Consider the following 19,721-nt stretch of genomic DNA (forward strand, 5'->3'; position numbering starts at 1 on the left):
CTTGCCTATAGGTTGACTGGGCTCCTCAAGATTTTTTAGACATTGAGCATCTATGAGTTCTGCTTTGAGTACACACATGATGTTTGTCAATTGAACAGATCATTTTGCAAGTCAAGAAAGTCACAGTTTGCCATGAAGATATACTACTCAGATAAGTCTGACTGCACAAAACAATGAAATAACCTGGAGTTCCTGTGTGTTCATTCATAAAGAGAATAATTTACATCATTTCATCGATGTGAAACAATTATAATTTAAAATTGTAATTTTTACATGGTTGTATTAAGAACTCATATATGGTTATCCAATATATATGCGTCTTTGAGGGGAGGGAAGTGTAACAAATCATATGGCATACACTGAAATCCGATGTGAAATTGGTTCCAAAAATATTTGGAGCTGTTGTACTGTTGTGGTTCAATAACTATTTAAGGTCAGTTATGCTTTTCTGGGCTGGAAAACAGTTTAAAAATTGAAGGGCATTTGTGGAAAAAATGGTTACAACAGTATTCTCCACTGCCATGCAATGCTGTGGGCAAATCAACTAAGTTTTAATATTTGATTATTCTTCTTTTAAAGCTAAAAAATGTTTCAAATATAAATAATTCCTTTGTTGTTTGAATTTCTGGCTACTGTTTAAATCTGTGTTAGCCATTATTAGACTATCAACAGAAAATTAATTGGGAACTATTTTGTTGTCGATCAGACATCCCAAACATTTTCTCCCTCGAACATCTCTAATGTGAGGATTTGAATAGAGGAAATGCTCGTTATGAAAATAATCGTTAGTTGCAGCTGTAGGCCTAATTGTAATAAAGCACAGATTGGCAGGCCTACAGTTATATGTACAACAATCACAGATTAACCAAAACAGATTTTTTTTATTGCTTTCATTGTAATTCACATTTATCTTGACAAATATTTCCCCTCTTTTAAATTTCACTCGTTAACTACAAACTATTTCACTTTTTTTTCCCACTTGTAAAATCAATAAAAAATGTAAAATAAGAGCAGCCAGTAGAGGTAGCTGTCACTTTTCCCCCCTCCTTTAAATGCCACACCACACGCCATCTTTGTTATGGGCGAACGACGTCAGGCGATGACGGAAGCATTTTCTTTCCCGTGATTGGCTGAACGCGGTCATGCCAAAGGTCGCGTGTATTTGGCGCTCTTGAATCTCGACCAGTCTGGCGCGTTTTTGAAAGCACAGCAGACGTCGAGAAACATGTATTTTGAATACGAACTCATAGGAATTTGGGAAGTACACGCATAACGTTTTTCACTTTCGTTCGCGCACCTGTGGCTGACATGTGGGAAATGTTTGGACCACTTTTGGGACCTGTGAGGAGCGACGCTGCTTCGAGAGTAGCATCAGGCGAAGTCTGCTAGCTTGTTGTTTTACAGTTACATTGAGCTATATGTCTGTTGGCAACAAACAGCTGGCACCCTCACACAATGAACTTTGCCTTTGCTGTTCGTTCACAAACACGGGGAAGTGATTAAGAAAAGGCAAGAAGACAGTCTCCGAAGTTGCAGCAAGTTACCGGTTCAGCATTATCGGTAAGTTAAGTGTTTTCCTCGACCTTTGTTTCTCTGGTTGCCTGTCTGTCAAATGGCACACAAACTGGAAGAGATGACTTACTGGGCGCCATGTCAGGAATAATGTTAATTTACATGTTGCTTACTGTCCCTGAACTCTGTTGGAAATATAACATAAACAGGTTATATGTAAGCACTGTATACTGACTTTACCTCAACAACTATATTAATTTCCTGCATACTATTGTATTAATGCTACTTCAGAGTACTGTGTGTAGTACAGAGCTTTTTTTGTTTACAGTGCCAGCAGCGTCAGATACTTGGCGGTTGAGTTTGAGAAAATATTAATAGGTTTTAAATATTACATTACATTTGTTTGTGGAAAACATTCAGTGTCAGTAACATTGAGTGTTGTGGTTTCAAGTGTTGAAGCATGAAAACTCTAGTACTCTGTTAATCACTGTTAAAGCGCCTGTTATTAGTTATCCTGTCACCCTTGAAGATTATTGTTAATGAACCCTTGTCTTTATTTGACAATAACAATGAAGAAGGACAGTTAAATTGAATGCGATGAAGCTTCCCAGATTGGGGGACAATGAGTTTACATGGCTTATGAGCTACGCCACTGAACAGTTCATACTTGAGTGATGACTTTTCAGACCATGTGCATAACAATGTTTTCTTTTGCTTAAGGTCTCTTCATATGATGGCTGGAGTTGTGGCTATGGCATCTGTCATTGAGGACTTTGACACCCAGGTATTTCTATGAAACTAATTTGGGCTATTCCTAAAAAGTGTTATTCCTCAGTCTTATGTAGGGCTGCATCATATGGTGATTATTTTGACAGATATTATGATTGCGAAATGGTTCACCATTAGTGGGAATGATCCTTTTTGCATCACAGTTTTCATTTTCACTGATAAAACCTCCAGTCAAACATGTTTTCTTACATCTGGGGAACAAGATTTAAGGCTAGGACATCTCTGCCGCACAGTCCTTAATTATAATGTGACACTGTTTCCTGACACATTTGACCTTTTATCAAATAATTGTAGCTTCTACATTTTGTATATTGCACTTGGGATATTGCAATTTTTGATTATATTTTGATTAAATGTGCATTCTCATATTTGATTAATGTTGTTACTCTTTTCACAGCCCTGCAAGAAATCTCGCAAAGATGGTGGCAGTCCCATTGTCAAGACAATCACAAACTATTTCTCTCCTGTGCCCAAGCCTGCGGAGAAACCTTTTTCTCCTCCTCGCTCCAACAACATCATGAGTTACTTTACCCGGAAGGCTCCGTCCTCTAAGGAAAAGACCAGCTCACCAGAACAGCTGAAAGAGAACTGTCAGACATCTCAGCTTGGAGAAAAACACACCAATCCAGAGGCAGCAGTGAAACAGCCATCTCAAAAACGGATTAGAAAGGCCAGCAAAGCTGCAAGGAAACTTGTGGAGGCTGAAACTTTGAGCGCCACAGAGGAGGTGAGCTGTTTGATTGTAGAAGAACCAGATGACAACAGAGACTCGGCAGCAGAAAAAGTCAGCAGCTGTTGTATTCTTGGCAGTGATACAGCAGCCCTGCTGGCACAGCTCAGTACTGAGGCTTGTATCACTGTGGAAAAATCAGAGAGGAATGCTATTGATACTGTCAGTGAAGAGGATGACCATCATGAAGACGGTTCCAAATGTGGGAACAATGTCAAGCTTAAACCAGACCTGAAGAGTATTGAATTATCTCCAATTGTACCTTCAAAAGATAAAGCAAAACAAGTCAAAACTGTTGCACGAAATTCGAGGAAGACACAGCAACGCGAGGCAAAGCACTCAGAACCAGAGGAGACAGAAATGGAGAGCTCCTTGTGTGATGTTAGTATGGAGGTCAATGTGGATGAGGCCTCTCAGTTAAACAACAGCACAATCACAATCTCCTTTGAAGAATTTGTGCGGAGTCAGAGCCAGGATAGGGATGAAGAGAACATGGAAGATGAACAGGGCAAAGACGTTGACAGTAAAATCACAACAGAGGCAGAAGAAATGGATACTGACCAGTTAAACATCCCTAACACTAAAGAAAGTGTAGGACCTGGGGAGCCATCTTTCCGAGTCTCTCCCCGAGCCATCACCATCCAGGCTGAAGTGCATGTAGTCTCACCCAAACAGGAAGCCAAGGCTGTTGGAAAGGTAGCTTCTATCTTTAACAAAAGAAAAGGGGCGATGAGCCCTGCAGAGGTAGTATCATCTCCTCCAAAAGAGGCTGGACACCTACTTCCTTCAACTTCTGTGACTGTCAAGCGGAAATCCAATGTTGTTCTTGAAGAGGAAGATTTAGAGCTGGCTGTGCTTGAGAGCGAATCTACTCCCAAGTGCAGTGAGGCAGAGAGGAAGCAGTTCATGGCTGCCTTCAACAGGCCCAGCCTTGATGGGTCCAAAACCAAACCTGGAAAGAGCCAGGGCAAACAGAAGCAACCTGGCGAGCTGGCTTTAAATGATGCAGACAAAGTTGCTGAAGAGGACGCTGTAATGCCACCCTCCATTGAGCAAGTCCCTGCTGCCTCTCAGGAAAACAAAGAAGTCAAAAAGAAACCAGCAAGAAAAGGCAGAAAGAAAGGTAAAGAAGAAAATGAGGCAGTTACTGCCCCACCTACTGCTGCTACTGTGGAAGAAACGGTGGCAGCGACTTTTGAGGTTGATGATAAGAAAGAGGAGCCTCCAGTCACATCAACTCCCACTATCCCAGCAGTGAGGAGGTCCAGAAGAGAGGCTGTTGTCAGGCAAGCACCTGAGGCCACCCCAACATCTCCTGTCAGAAAAACCAGGAAACGCAACAAGACAAAGGATGCTGATGCTGCTGTTTTACCTACTGACAGCCCTGTGAAGACGTCCCCCCTGAAGATACGCAAGTCCAAACATGGAGTCTTTGTAGCACAGATGGTGTGCCCTCCTGACACAAAACAAAGTCCGATCAGGTGACACATGTATATAGTTATGATTTAATACTGTTATACATTCTATGAAAAGAGTTAATCGGGTACATCAGCTAAAAAATACTGCAGTCTAATGTAACAGTCCTACAATAAAACTGACCAATTTTCAGTTTTTGTTGGAACTTATTTAGAGAGGTGTCGATTCAACTGTTTTGGAGGATGTATTGTGGCACTGTTTAACTGTATTCCATTATACAGATAGGTGTTTGTTATTTAGCGTAGGCAACGCAATACAATTCAACAGCACAACAGACCACATACTCCAAAATAACCAACACTTCTCAAAAACAGTTTCAATGAAAACTGAACATTAACTTTCAAAAAGGTATTTTTTGCAGGACTGTTGTATTAGTTGCCATTATATTAAGCTCGGTCTACTCGATACACTGCCAACTAAGTGTATATGTTTGCTTGTGTTAATTTTCTTTTTTTTTCATGTTGAAATGTTTGTTTGTTTTTCATAAGGATTAAATTGACTAGAGTCCATAAAAATATTCCCATGGCCAAGAGTGAAGGTGGAAGTGGCAAAAACACATCTTTGGCTACTAAAGTGAGTATATTTCACAAAGTGGACAAATTCTAAATGTAATGAATTTAAGGAATTATACAAAGAACATATAGAAACATTATGATAATTATGGGCAGAAAATGATGAAATGCTCTTCGATTTTTTTCAGACATCAAATGAGTCCAAAAAAAGGAAGCAGGCAAAGAAGTTGGTGGAGAAAGCCAGAGTGATTCAGCAGAGTAAAAAAGCTGCTGTTGAGGAAAAAGGCACCTTGAGGCGTTCCTCACGAGGCGAGGCCTCCATCAAGAAGAGCTATTGTGAAGATGAGGTATAATTAAAGGCCCACAAAACAACATTGACTGTTAGAGTTAAATTTTTTCCTCACTATGTGGTTCATTTTGTCAGGATTCTGTCATCTGCCTGGAGAAGGACCAGACTGCCGCTCCTCAGACAGCACTAGAAAAGAGTAAACCCCAAAAGTCTTTACGCAGTCTAAATGATGTTCTGGGAAAAGCCGCACCTGTTGGCAAAGAGACAAAGGCTGTCCCAGGTAGTCTTTCTCACTCTAAATCACTATTTACGCTTTCCCATTTTGTTGAAATCACTTCTAATAATGTTGTATTTTCTCTATCACAGGCTCCAAAGTGGCCTCACTGGGCCAAGAGAAAACTGCCCGGAAGGTATCAGCAGTGATTTCCATCTTTGATGAGAGCAGCTGTGATGGCTCTGAAAACTCCCAGGATGATGAGCAGTTCAGGGCACGCAGAGAGTTCTTGAAAAGTGGTCTGCCCGAGTCCTTTAAGAAACAGATAGCCAAGACGGCTGCCACCAAGGAGGCATACTCACTTTCCTGTTCCTCCTTTCAACCAGTCATACACATGAAGCAACCAACAACGGGTAGGCTGAGCCTTCATTGAAATACACGTCACATTTACTCAAGTATTCTTCTTGGGTACAATTTTGAGGTGCCTGTTGAGTACTTTTTGTACTCTGTTAAACTTCAGAGGAAAAGATGTTTACATTTTATCAGATTCAATTTGTTTGGTATTAATTAATTTTAAGATTCAGATTATTAATATTGCAAATAAACAAATTATTTTGAGATATTAAAGATTAAGATAAGACTTTAATTATACTTAGGGGGGAAATTCACACACTACACAGCAGTTTATAAGGAAAATAAAAGCCAAACCTTTACAAGCTGCGACATTAAATTGATAAACATTGATAATGATACTTCAGTGATATAATATACATTATTCTGAAAACGGCCATTTTGCAAGAATCATTTTCCCTTTGGTACTTTGAATGACTTTTATGTGTAACAAAGTATTATTTCAGTGTAGTATCACTACTTACATTTAAGTGAATTATGTCAGTACCTCAGCTACCACTATTATCTAATGAGGCTATTTAAATAATGACATTTTTATTATTATTATATTATAAAGGAGTGGTGGAAACAGATAAATCAAGAGGGATGAGAGCCCAGTAAAACTTGTTTTTGTTGTGTTTTGACAGATTGCCCCCTCTGGAGTCTACCATGGCCCGAGTCTTCATTACTGTCCCATCTGAAAGAGCTTTGGTGCCAAACATTCAGCTCTATTCCATCTGTTAGTGGTTCCCTATGTGTGAGGACAGAACCAGCCAGTAGAGCCATTTGTGAAAGGGTATGTTGAAGTAACTGTAATGATCTGATTCTCCTTTCCCTAAATGTCCCTGAATGGGATTTAGTTGCATGTTTTGCAGGATCATATTCAGAAAACAATTGTCTAGTTTATAGCTGCATACCTGTCTGCCAGTAAAGCTATGTTGAATTCAAAAAGGCTTGTAAAGAGAGGCTGCATTAAAAACAGACACTCAAATGCTTGTATCTGTCTATTTTGGATTGTATGCTTGCATACTTTGATTATACTTTGTATAAATGACCAAAAACAGATGTTTTGATGTTATGAGGGCATTTTCCCTGCAGAGCAACAGGGGGCTTTAACAGCAGACTTGATATTTAATAGTATTCTTTTATTCCTTTTGAAGGGTTCTGGCTGGAGACCTGAGATCTCTGAAAGTGATCGTCAGCTTCTAACAGAGGATGTTGGCACTTCCAACCCTCCATTCCCTGTTCAGATATTCATCGCTCGCTTCCTGAAGAGACGCACTGATCACCAGCAGCAGTGCATAGCCTCAGGTCAGTCTGACTGCACTGAAACAAAAGTACATACAGAATGTTGTATTGCAAAGCATCGGGTTGCAGTAACAATTTATTTTAGACTTGATTAAGCTTGATTATTTTGATTTGTATTCAGTTACCATTACTAGCATTTACAAGAAGAAACTGTTTACAAGTGCTCATTCATTTTTAAGTTATCTACTCTGCCCTCAAAGCCCAAATGTTGAGGCATTATTTTATTAAGTTAATGCAAACAAAAACGTTTAAATGAACTGCAGCCAAACTACAGACTGAATTAGACTTTTAGAGAATTATTCTCAACAACTTTGCATGTTGCTTACTAGAATCGGAGGCTGTAACCAGAGTCACCACACTACCAGCTGAACCAGTAGGAGGAAAGAGAAAGAGGATGGATGATGAAGGGGAAATGACAGCAAAGGGGGCTAAGAAGCAACGGGCCAACTCCTCAGAGAAGAAAATATCCACAGCTGAGCCTGAGCCACCAAAAAGAGGAGGTAGAACGAGGCGATCTCAGAGATCCAGGATAGAGGAGGAGGCGAACGAGAAAGCCAAGCCTTCAGTCAAAGCTACTCCTATCCCATGTGAAGATGACGTGATTTTGGTAGAGGACACTAGGAAAAAAGGTAAACTGTGATCTGAGTCACCCAATTTTTATTCTAACACTCTCTTTGAACTTTGTGATCATTAAACAATACTTCATCCAATTAGGAAACTGGCATAAGATGAAATTAAATGATTTTTAAACAAGGATTTGCCTTTGTTTCAAACGTGTCATTATCAATGCCACGGCTGATAGGCTCTGAAATGTGGAGAAACGTTTAAAAAGTAACGGTTTAGTCATGGGACTAAAGTGCTAAAAATAGAGCTACTGTCAGCTCCACCGCAACTATGCTATAAGCAAACACACTTACCAAACTGGCATGAGACTAACATACAAGATCCTCAATGGTGCTAGTAAGACATAATTTGTGGCCTCATTCTTGACATATTTTTTAGATTCAGCCAATGGTGTCTGTAAATGTCATTGGTTGTTTTTATTTTATTTTTTTTCTATGTAACAAATATTTAAAGCCTTAAACTCAGTCTTTTGTTTGTTCCACAGATGTAGTAAAGGAAGATGTGTTATGGACAGACAAATATCAGCCTCAGCACTCCAGCGACATTATAGGCAACACTGCCTCAGTGAGGAGGCTGTACAGGTGAGGAACTTAAATTGCTTTATTGACACTGTATTTGCTTTATACTCTATTTTTGCGTAATGGTATCAGTCTGTTGCCCAAGTTTGCACAATATGGGCTTAGGGGGGCATTTCATGTTTCATGTTTCTTTTCTTTCTTGTGGTGTACAGCTGGCTAAAGGAATGGAAACTCCGTGCAGACCGAGAAGAGAATAAAAAGCAGAAGGAAAAGAAACGAGAGGAAGGCAGCACTGGTGGGATATCTCTTTGTCTCTTCATAATTACTTTTGTTGGCTTGATGCATGTTCGTTTTGACTCCATGATTGCTCTTTTCATCCAGACTCGGACTGGGACTGTGGAGAAGAGGACTCCCAGGATGGAGAGGACATGTTATGTAATACAATGCTCATCACAGGACCCACTGGAGTTGGAAAGACAGCTGCAGTCTATGCTTGTGCCCAGGAGCTGGGCTTCAAGGTATTAAAAGGTTCAGTGTATGTAACTGTGACACTTAAGTTTGATTAAGCGTCCTTATTTCATGACCTCCCTCTGGTCTTTCAAGGTGTTTGAGGTGAATGCTTCATCTCAGCGGAGTGGTCGTCTAATTCTGTCCCAGCTGAAGGAAGCCACCCAGTCACACCAGGTTGACAGTCAGGGGGTCAACGCTCACAAACCCACCTACTTCAACAGCTACGGCACAAGCAGCAGCGCTGGCACTCTCAGGCCTGGATCCTCTCCCAGTATGTACCTAGCTGACATTGAGAACACGGTTTCCATTGAGTTGCTGGTTTGTGAGAGGGTCTGTTTTGTATGTGACTGGATTTGTATGCAGTATGAATATTACAAGATGTCCAGAAATTTAATCTTCATTCATCTTCCAGGGAAGCTGAATTCTCCTCGCAAGGTGGTTTCCTCTCCCAGGAAACATCCCCAGTCCCCAAGAGGTGGTAAAAGAGGAGGCCTGGCTCCCACCTCTTTAACTAACTTCTTTAAAATGGGTCGACCCATCAAAGAGACACCTAAGACCAAGAAGAATGAACAAACAGGTAAGTACAGCTTCAGTTTGTCAATTACTTACCTATATAATGATGTAACCTTCATGAAAAGTTTTTATCAGGGCTTTAATAGTAAGTGTTTGGGTTTTTTGTCACTCTCCCTCAGCTCTTCATATAGCTGCTCCGAACAGAGTCACAAAAACAAATGAGTGTGCCAGTAAGCAAAAAGACCCTGCAGTGAAATCACCAACAGCTGCCACTCCTAAAGAGAAAAACAACGAAGAGCAGAACAAGAAGACAGCCACCTCGCTTATTCTGTTTGAAGAAGTGGATGTTATTTTTGATGATGACTCAGGGTTTCTAGCTGCCATCAAGACCTTTATGACCACTACCAAGAGGCCAGTCATCCTTACTACCAGTGGTGAGTAGGAGGAGGAAGGTCAAGGCCAGTGTCTTGCAGTCTGGCCTGTGTTGATCGTATTTATTTATTTATAATCTCTCTCTCTGTTTTGAGTTTAAATCAATCTTGTATGTTTTGTAGATCCTACGTTCAGCACCATGTTTGATGGCAATTTTGAAGAGATCCTTTTCAAAGCGCCCTCAGTGGTGAGTGGATGATTTCTGAACACGATTGTTTCATTGTTGGGCCTTATTGACTGAATGGGTTGTGGCTTATATTGTAATGCTAGTCAAATGGGAAGATCAGGTGTGAAAGTTTAGTTTTTGTCCTTCTCTCCCTGCTACAGTTGGACGTGAGCAGCTTCCTGCAGGTCTTGTGTCTGGCAGAGGACATGAGGACAGACCCAAGGGACATCAGCTCTCTGCTCAAACTCAACGGCTGCGACATCAGGCAGAGTTTACTGCAGCTGCAGTTCTGGACTCGCAGCGGAGGAGGCCGCTCTGCAACCAGGCCATTGATGAACACTAGCAAAAATGGTAAGGAGATGAGAGAAGGATTTAGCTTTATTTCTTATGTTTTTTCAGATGTTATGATGAATCAATTGTAGATTAACGCAGTCTGTCTTTTTTAAGTGGTTGAGCAGCATTTTAAAAATCAAACAATTTCTATCTGCTGTTGACCCGGGGAAAATTATCCATGCCTGTATTTTATTTGGTGTGGATTTCTGTAACTAATTTTTCTGCACTCAATAAAAAAAAATAAATCATCCTTACTCCATCCAAAAAGCAGTTGTTCGGCTTTTAACCGGAACACATTGCCCAATTTTAGCATCCCTTCACTGGCTGTGCATTTAAACGGATTATATCTCTGAACTGTTAGGACCTTTATGTACAAGGACAAACCACAGAAGAAGCTTTTCTAACAGTTTCCAAGTCTCTACTTGAAACCAAGGGTGACCTTGCATTTGCTGTCATGGTATCTGAACTGGAATAAATCACCAATCACAATCCACAGTTGTGTGTTTTGTTTGTTTTTTTCAACATCACCTAAAAATGCACCTTTTGTACGATGGCTTTTAACTGACTGGTGTGTTTTTTATATCCCTTAAAAAATATATTATTAAATGTTATTTGTCTTATTTTACCTAGGTACCTTTTAACCCAAAATGTATTTTTCTCCTCATTCTTTAAACAGTTGAACTGATGAAGAGAGCATCCAGAGAGACTGATGAAGGGGCAATCATCATGTCTGAGTGTGCGGTGACTGTCCCATCCACACTACCTCCCTGTGACAGCAGCTGCACTGAGTGCATGCTGGGCCTGCTGAATATTGAACCTAAGAGAGACATTTGGGATCTGCTCAGGGTAATCCTTTCATTTACAACATACATTTACTGTTTATTTTCTTTGTTGATTCAGATTGTACTTGATTTAAGATACTGACCAGGTGTATGTTCTCAACAGAGTGGAAGTGCGATGGAGAAGGCATTATGCTCAGAGTTGCTGATTAACAGCCAGCGACTAGGAGTGGACCTGCTCTATTCCAACATGGAGAAACTCTTACCTCTACCAAGCACACAGTTGACTACCTCCACCTACAAGCTAGAGCTTTCTGTTTCTGTATCACAAGACCATCCTTCTGTTAATCCAAAACATGTACAGTCAACCAGCCTGCATGATGTGCTGCCATCACATTCCAGGTCATTACACACGGCGGAGACAGTGGATTTCTCTGATGATGGCAGTCCAGTTAAAATGTCCAACAGAATGAGGAAGACCAAGAGGCGGCACCAACTACCTGACCAGGATGGTTTGCACTCGGACTCGGACTCAGAAGACAGTTTTCTGTCACTCTGCAAGCCACAGTGTGCCACTCAGGTGAAGGATGAAGTCGAAGAGAGTTTAGTTTCAAAGACAGTGGAGAGGAAACCACTGACTCCTGAGGAGCAGCAAAAAAGTATCCCTGTCTCCCAGTGTCTAGAATCAATAGCTGACTTTTTAGACAACATGTCCTACATGGACTCCTCTCTGCTTGTTCATCCAGAAGCGGGTAACAGTCGTAGAAGAACGTCACCTGTCGGTGCACTGGTGAAAGATGGGATGACAGATGAGTTGAGGGTTGAGATTGACAGAGGGTGTTTGGTGAGAGATGAGTCCGCCTTGGAGATCCCGGCTGCTGTGGAGGCTCTGAGCTTCCACAGGTGTCGGCTTTCTGTGGTGACGGCCTGGGAAAAAGCCCAACAACTAGAAGGAGTTCTGGGACAGGAGGCTACAGCAGAGCTCAGCCTCCCTGTGGCTGCTCATCGGGATGGTTACAGTTTCAGTCAGGACTGCCCCTGTCGACCACAGTGAGTCTTACCAGCCTATCTTTACGTAATCAGTTGTTCACGTGAATTGGAACGTAACCAATTCAAGGAAAGGTAATTTTGTGGCTTGATATGTTCCAGGCTGGTCCAGCGAAGGAGAGAAGTGATGGAGAATCTGATGTTGAAAGGAGTGTTTGGTAGTCTGGGCAACAGACCAGCAGCTTCTCTGGATTACTTGCCAGCCCTCCGCACCATCTGCAGATCAGAGCAGCTTAAGGAGCAGGGCAAAGTTAAACGAAGGTAAGCATGCAGAAACCATAGTTGACTAACAGGCTACAAATAAATAGGTTTGAAGTTTAAGCTGAGTTGTCTTTGTGTGCCAGACACAGTGCATGTTTGCATGCACCCCAAGTCTGTTAAAATGTATCCACAGCAAACTGAGCGTTTTTTTTCCTCTACTACAGGTTTCTGCACTACCTAGATGCAATCCACCTGGGTCTTGACAAGAGTACTCTACAACACCTTGCTGAAGACTTCCTCTAAACCACAGAGAAAAATGGACTTGACATGATCACGCAGAAGGAACACATTTACATGTTGCGATGTGTCAGAAGGACAACAGAAGTCATTGTTGCCTCTTGTCTCTATGAACTCAACTTGAGCTGATTTGCCTAGTTTGTCGGAGGTGTGTGCACAAAGGATATTTTTTAAGATGGCAATGACTGAATCACTGCATACAGAGAACGTTCTCAGCTGAAGGGCGTAAAGCTAAATGACCTCAAATATGCTCTGATTCAGCACATCTTTTGGTGCTTTCAGATAATGCACTAAAGATGACTACTTATGATTTTTGTAATATTAAGATGGACTGGAGGGTGTTTTTTGTACAATAGTGTTTTATACTTTGAAGCCACATTAATCAATTAGCTTTACATTTGCTTTTTGAGGAGCAAGTATGTATCATTAATAATTTGTAAGAGATTAACATGTAAAATAGAATTTGCTTCTGTATTTAAGGGCTGTGTGTAAATTGTCTTGTTGATGCACCTAGGATCTTGTTTCTGTTCAGGTTCATAGAAGTCAGACAGCTTTTGACAAAAGTTAACCGTCACGTTCACATGTCACATTTTTCTTTTCTTTTTTTGGTAATTTTTTTGTTTTGTTTTTCCAGCCTTAAATATGTACACATTATCACAGTGGTTTTTCTTGTGACTAAATAAAGGTTTACCACAACCAAAGACAGAAATTCTCATCATTTACTGTATGTGCTCATTTCCAGCGAATACAGTGTCCCTCGAATCTTGACCTGAGTATGTAGAGCTGTAACAGTCAGTCAATAATAGATTACTAAATCGAAATAAAATAAATTGCTAACTATTTTAATAATTGATTATGTATTTTAGTCATTTTTCAAGTAAAAATGTCAAACATCTGCTGGTTCTGGCTTCTTGAATGTAGGGATTTGCTGCTGTCATAAATAAGTAAATGAAGAGTATTTTGGTTTTCTTGAAATTATGTTTGCTTTGAATGCATAACGCATGTGAATTGGATGTAAATACTTGTGTCATTGCACAACGGACAGACTGATTTCACCTGAACTGCATCAAATGCATGACTGAATGCCTTATCGGCGTTTATATTTGGAAGAAAAAGAGCATTGTGCGCAGAGGCGGGCTGTTAAAACAACTCCCTGTTACAAAAGACCAAGCTCATTGTTTCCTGCAGTTCAGCTTGACGCGCTCCAGTGGAGGGAGGTCCCGTCTGCTCCGTGTTGTGACATCCAAAAGTCATCTGGCGCAAGTTCCAGTTTTTATCTTGACATTTTGTCAGTCGCTTTTCGCCACGTGTGAAGCGATGTGACCACCATGTTTAGTTTCTACGGCGGGATTCATCATCGTGTGAGAAGAGACCCCGATTTTGTACCGAAATGGCAAACCATGAGCGAAACAAAAAGATCTTACTGGAACTGGTGAAGCAGCCGCTCAACAATCGGTGCGCGGATTGTGGTGCCCCCGGTAAGAGACGTGTCTGTCACTCATTTGAATGTGTTATATTGCATTTACAGGAACTATTATACTTTTAGTTTATTTAGATTGTACTAGAACCTATCAATCTATATGAATAAAAGCCCAAAAGTGTGTTTTGTTGCCTCATCATGAGGTTTCAAAGAAGGTACCTGTGTCAAAAAGTAGTTTTTATGATGATACTGTAGCTAAATATACATATTTATAATTTTCTTTTGGTTATTTAAAGACACAGAAAATCTTTATAATGATTGTTCTGAATGTGAACTGTTAGATTTGAGTGAAATAATGATTATGCTTAATTATTACAAAAATTAATAATAAAGTAACAATGAATAAAAGGTAAACAGAATTGAAGCCAAATTTTAGAAAAAATTTAGAATAAGAAATGTACTGGATATTACAACAGAAACAAAAAGAAAACTCAAATTGTCAAACTTTACTCAGCAGTTCTTTGTATTGATGGGGCTACAGATGTATTGAATGCTGTTTTATTTTGTGTTCAAACACTTGAATGTACTTTTAAAGCAGAATATGATGTAGGATTAGCTTGTAAAGAAAGTCTCACAGGGATCCAGTTTACATCAGATTTAAAGAGGACTTGTGGATTTGAAAACACATGCAAATTGTGAACATCTATAATTTAACAATCCCACTTCTTTTGCACACCTCAGATCCAGACTGGGCATCCTACAAGCTGGGTGTGTTTGTGTGTCTGACCTGCTCTGGCATCCATCGCAGTGTGTCCAGCCGGGTCAAATCCATCAAGCTGGACTACTGGGAGGATGAGCTGGTGGAGGTATGGACTGCTTCGTCATGTTATTATTGCTATCATGATTTTACTTCTTGATATGAAAAGATGAATTGGCCGTGTCCATGTGTAATCTTTATGTGTCTTTTTTTGGGGTCCTGGAAGTTCATGAAAGCCAATGGCAATGCCAGCGCCCAAGCTCTGTATGAGAAGGCTGTTCCAGCGTATTACTATCAGCCACAGGAAAATGACTGTGTGTGAGTATTTTTCCAGGATGTTCATGTTATTCTGACTTAATGATGGGCTCATGTCTTCATAATGGAATATGTGTTTCTCACAATCACAGACTGCTGACTGGGCAGTGCCACAAAAATAGAGAGAAGTGCAACCAGTGACTGTAGAAGTGAAATATGGATGGATTTCTGCTGCTAGTTCAAAGCTTAATGAATCATGCTCTTGTGGTGTATGTTTTGCTCCTCAACTGCAGCGTCTTAAAAGAACAGTGGATTCGGGCTAAATATGAAAGGATGGAATTCACGGGAGAAACCAAGTATCCACCAATTTCATACACAACAGGTGATGTTTGCCGACACGTGTCTACTACAGAACATAAATCAGTTGCTTTTAAACTAATATAAACATGTAGTTCCTCATTCTCATGCAGAACTGTGCAAGAAAAACCTGTTCATTGCACCAGGAAGTGAAAACTGACTGCATTATCACCCTTTTACAAATGTTTGCTACCAATACATGTTCACCCTGTGTATATTCAAGCACCTGTGACTCAGTGGATGTCTTGAATTGAATCCAGGTTTCTATGAAGGCATGCTGTGGAAGAAAGGGAAAGAGAACACACAGTTTCTGAAGAGGAAGTTTGTACTGTCAGAGAGAGAATTCACCCTGACTTACTATAACAAGGAAAATGTGAGTTCCCAGCAACTCTATGACACATTTTAAACACACTGTGTGACATAAAAGAACAATTACTTTAAAAAACAAACAAGTTAAACCCCCCTCAATTTAAACAAGATGTGGTGTCGATATTATTATTTCTTATGTGGCCATTGTGTGTATTACTTGATTTGAACCAATCAGTTTACTTTGATTTGAACCATTTACTTATAGTAGTTTTAACTATGTTTTTTTAAAAAAAATAATTTATAGCAATTTACATGTATTAATCACTTTTCATTGGCCATATGTGAGCGGATTGTAACATGATTTAAAAAATGAGACCTTCCCCGTCTCTCTCTGTTGCCTAAACAAGCCTGTGGACGATTTGTTTAAGTTGTTTAACGCTGCTGGACTGTGGATTTCTTTGTGAAGGACTTGGGTCAGATTTTCCACGACAGTTCAAAGGATGTGACGTTTTACACATTTTCCAGTGCATCGTCTCAGTGTCTCTCTTCACTCTCCTAACAAAGAGGAACAGTAGCAAACATTAGTTAGAGTCCACAAACATAAACTAACAACCAACTTCACCACCATCACAGTGGTGATGCTTGTATGCTGATTTTAGCAGGTGCAATGTTTTCCATGTTCACCATCTTAGTTTAGGTTGTTAGTGTGCTAAGACATGCCTTTTGGCACTAAATACAAAGTAGAGTTGAGGTTGACTGAATGTGTTTAGTTTTGCAAGTATTTGGTCAGAAACTGAAGCAATGGACAAACGTAATATTGACTTGAAAATGTCGCCAGGGGATCACCAAAATAATTACAATTCAACCTCTGGGATCAATGAATGTCTATACCAAATTTCATGGAAATCTATACAGTTTCAATAACAACCAGAAATGTCAATTGGCTGGTGATGCTGGAGGAAAAGTCAGTGGATCACCAAAATCATTAGGATTCATCCTCTGGGGACCATGAATGTTTTACTATATTTCATGGCAATCCATGCTAGCATGGCTAAAAATGAGTGTACAAGCATTAGAATGCTAAATAAATCCAGTTTCTGTATCCTTTGTACCAATTCTGAAGTGCATATCTATATACTGTATTTGTGATCTAGGAGTCCAAAGGCCCTAAAGCTGTAATCTCCATCAAGGACTTAAATGCCACCTTTCAACCAGAGAAGATTGGTCATCAACATGGGTTGCAGATCACCTACCAAGATGACACACACACCAGGAACCTCTATGTTTATCACGAGAGTCCTGAGGTGGGACTGCGTGATCATCCGAAGTGTAAATAACAGTGACCAGCAGGTGTTTTACTGATTGTTATACAGTAGCTTTAGGGCTGTGGGGAAGCTCAGGGTCTCTTCTTCTACTCTAGGAAATTGTTACGTGGTACAACGCCATCCGTGCTGCTCGCTATGCATACCTGAAGACAGCATACCCGACTGGCAGCGATGAAGAAGTAGGCATCAAACCTTCTTAGCACCAAATAGACTGACAAAATGTTTGGTCATAGTAACCTTTCATTAACTCCAAGATGTGGATGCACTTTAAAATGCACTCTAAATACCAGTTAATTCACAGCTGATGCAGCGAACTGTCATTTTCAACAGAGTCAACAGCAATAAGAATAGAAACTTGTTTTTCACTTTTATGTGTTAACACATGTACCCTTGTCTCTTTGCCAGCTGATACCAAAGATAACAAGAAACTACCTCAAAGAGGGGTACATGGAAAAGACAGGGCCATTGGTAAGTTATTAAACAAAACGGGAAATGTATAGTCGATGTATACATGTTCTTACATGAGATTTATTTGTATATATTTATTTTTTTCAGTAGTCAACTACTTCTTCTTCTGCTGTCTTCACCAGTAGAGTTGTAGTTGTTTGTGACAGTAGAAGTACATTTGAGAGTTTCTGTTCCTCTTGCATACACAAACACACATATTCAAACACACTTGATGGCACTTTTGTAAAAAAAAAAAAAAAAAGTTATCTGTGTGATAGAAGGAGTTGTTGAATTGGTCAAAATATACTGCAGTTGTGAATGTTAAGTGATGAGATTATTATTATTATATTTATTAAATCTGTTTTAACAGCAAAAGGAGCCATTCAAAAAGAGGTGGTTTATTTTGGATTCTCAAAATAGGAAGTTGTTCTACTTCAAAGGCCAGTTGGTGAGAACAAAACCTCTTCTCCTTCTAACCCAATGATGTGCATTGCTGTAGTGATTATAAACACTTCGCAACCTCTATTATGTTTGAATGTTAATGTGTTTTCTTTATTGTATGTATGAAGGATGCAGAGGAGTTAGGGGTTATTTTCATCGGCACAGAGAGCAAAGGCTACTCTGTGAAGGAGTTTGTCCCAAAGCATGCTCGGGGAAACAAGTGGAAGTGCGGTGTTATGGTGGAAACGCCCGAGCGACAGTTTGTCTTCATGTGCGAACAGGAGAGGGAACAGAGAGAGTGGCTGGATGCCCTCAAACAAGTCCTGTACAGGCCCATGGCACCGCAGGATTATACCAGTAAGCAAGGGTGGCAGTACTGAAAACATGTGCAGTGCAAATTTGTATGTTCTTTCTAATATTCACACACACACATGTGAAAGCTTCAGCTTGATGCATTTTTGGGTCTGTGGAGTGGAGTTTGAGAGGATGTTATTTGCCAAGGGGTGAAGGAAACTATCTCTTATTTTCTACATGATATCCCTTCGACAATATTAAACTGCCACCTGGAGGGACACAAATATATTCCTGGACAGTAATATTATCTTTTTTATAATTGTATGGAAGTAATTAGTTGATCAAATCTTCTTCAAGCACAAGCAGAGCTGTGTCATGCAAGTTGTCCTCCACCTTTGTTTTCATTTAATCAACCACCAAAATTCATGCCAATCAATCTGATAGTTTTTTCAGGATCTCACTTAAAAAACAATAATGTTAACTTCATGGAGGAAATGCCAGTGTCAGTAGGATTCATCCTCTGAGGACCATGAATGTCTGTACAGAATATATGGTCATCCATCTGATAATTGTATGCATCTGTATGAACCCCACTCTACTCTTGTTTCTCATTTCAGTTGAAGCCAGTGTCAAGTATAAAAGATAAACTACAGAGAGGCGTGTGAACAGGATGATGCGGAAAAGACTGCAGCGTTTGAAAACAGAGGTGTTGGCACTACTGCTGAATTGTTCACCGTGTTGCTCCAAGTACTGACTCTCATCATTGTGTTGTCATAAACCATCTTGAACCACGACTCTGACTATGCTCTGTGCCACAGTGTGTATTCACAAATCGGATAAACACTGTTATTTTGTAATAGAAGACAGGTTTCAATCACTGCATATTATCGTGCTATTTTTATGATGTTTCTTAGGTTTTAATATTTAAAGATTTGTAATGAAGAAGTTTATGATTTTACATTTGGTAGTGAATGTGTTTCATGACACTATCCCCCCCCAAAAATAAATAAATAAAAGATTTTTTAAAACACAAGGTGTGGTTTATTTCATGGATTATTTATGAAGTTCACTTAAGTTTGTAGGGAACTTTAATTTAATCCCAACACTCATTACAGTTGTGACAACATGGGTTTCCATTTGCATTGCATTGTAATTTTAACATATGACTTCAGCTACATTCCTGAAATTTCACCCAAACCTCAGAATATTTTGTTTTCTATTTTTTATCTAAAATCGTATGTTTGTTAGCTATTATAATCAGCTCCGTTCAGGGCATGTCAGCTCCCCCCCTTAATTTAGGTGACTGTTTTTGCAATACTAATTTTTGTGTCCTCCTATGTTAGACTTCAATTTTAAAATGTAGTTTGTTTTTTGTCACATATTTGTAGTTGTTTTATTTCATTTCATATTTTATGTCTTTGCATGTCTGTTGCAATATTGGATTAGTCTGACATTTTGTTTTTATGTTTGTCTTCT

The 19,721-nt window shown here is 39.8% G+C and overlaps 2 protein-coding genes across 2 annotated transcripts; both read left to right on the plus strand.

Annotated features, from left to right (window-relative positions):
• Positions 1–1,151: 1,151 nt before the first annotated feature.
• Positions 1,152–13,349, plus strand: atad5a (ATPase family AAA domain containing 5a). The gene is made up of 22 exons (XM_073495227.1): positions 1,152–1,560; positions 2,233–2,296; positions 2,699–4,512; positions 4,996–5,080; positions 5,208–5,366; positions 5,444–5,588; positions 5,675–5,935; positions 6,560–6,708; positions 7,073–7,223; positions 7,550–7,849; positions 8,329–8,425; positions 8,575–8,657; positions 8,744–8,880; positions 8,966–9,143; positions 9,285–9,449; positions 9,565–9,819; positions 9,940–10,004; positions 10,145–10,334; positions 10,993–11,162; positions 11,262–12,145; positions 12,245–12,403; positions 12,568–13,349. Exons 2-22 carry the CDS (start codon positions 2,243–2,245, stop codon positions 12,644–12,646), a joined length of 5,580 nt encoding a protein of 1,859 aa, XP_073351328.1. The 5' UTR covers positions 1,152–1,560; positions 2,233–2,242; the 3' UTR covers positions 12,647–13,349.
• A 533-nt stretch (positions 13,350–13,882) lies between these two features.
• On the plus strand, positions 13,883–19,256 carry adap2 (ArfGAP with dual PH domains 2). The gene is made up of 11 exons (XM_073494470.1): positions 13,883–14,118; positions 14,802–14,926; positions 15,044–15,135; positions 15,366–15,454; positions 15,690–15,802; positions 16,893–17,042; positions 17,159–17,242; positions 17,469–17,531; positions 17,881–17,958; positions 18,080–18,308; positions 18,863–19,256. Exons 1-11 carry the CDS (start codon positions 14,031–14,033, stop codon positions 18,889–18,891), a joined length of 1,140 nt encoding a protein of 379 aa, XP_073350571.1. The 5' UTR covers positions 13,883–14,030; the 3' UTR covers positions 18,892–19,256.
• The last annotated feature ends 465 nt before the right edge of the window (positions 19,257–19,721 follow it).

Source organism: Pagrus major, chromosome 23 (genome assembly GCF_040436345.1).
Source record: "Pagrus major chromosome 23, Pma_NU_1.0".
NCBI classification, from domain to species: domain Eukaryota; kingdom Metazoa; phylum Chordata; class Actinopteri; order Spariformes; family Sparidae; genus Pagrus; species Pagrus major.

Bases quoted from the DNA above. Each gene is read 5' to 3' on its own strand.
- atad5a (XM_073495227.1), top strand. From the start codon at position 2,243: ATGATGGCTGGAGTTGTGGCTATGGCATCTGTCATTGAGGACTTTGAC. The intron at 5,081-5,207 runs GTGAGTATATTT...GATTTTTTTCAG, and splicing joins ACACATCTTTGGCTACTAAA to ACATCAAATGAGTCCAAAAA. The intron at 7,850-8,328 runs GTAAACTGTGAT...TTTGTTCCACAG, and splicing joins AGAGGACACTAGGAAAAAAG to ATGTAGTAAAGGAAGATGTG.
- adap2 (XM_073494470.1), top strand. From the start codon at position 14,031: ATGGCAAACCATGAGCGAAACAAAAAGATCTTACTGGAACTGGTGAAG. The intron at 14,927-15,043 runs GTATGGACTGCT...GGGTCCTGGAAG, and splicing joins GGGAGGATGAGCTGGTGGAG to TTCATGAAAGCCAATGGCAA. The intron at 18,309-18,862 runs GTAAGCAAGGGT...TTCTCATTTCAG, and splicing joins GGCACCGCAGGATTATACCA to TTGAAGCCAGTGTCAAGTAT.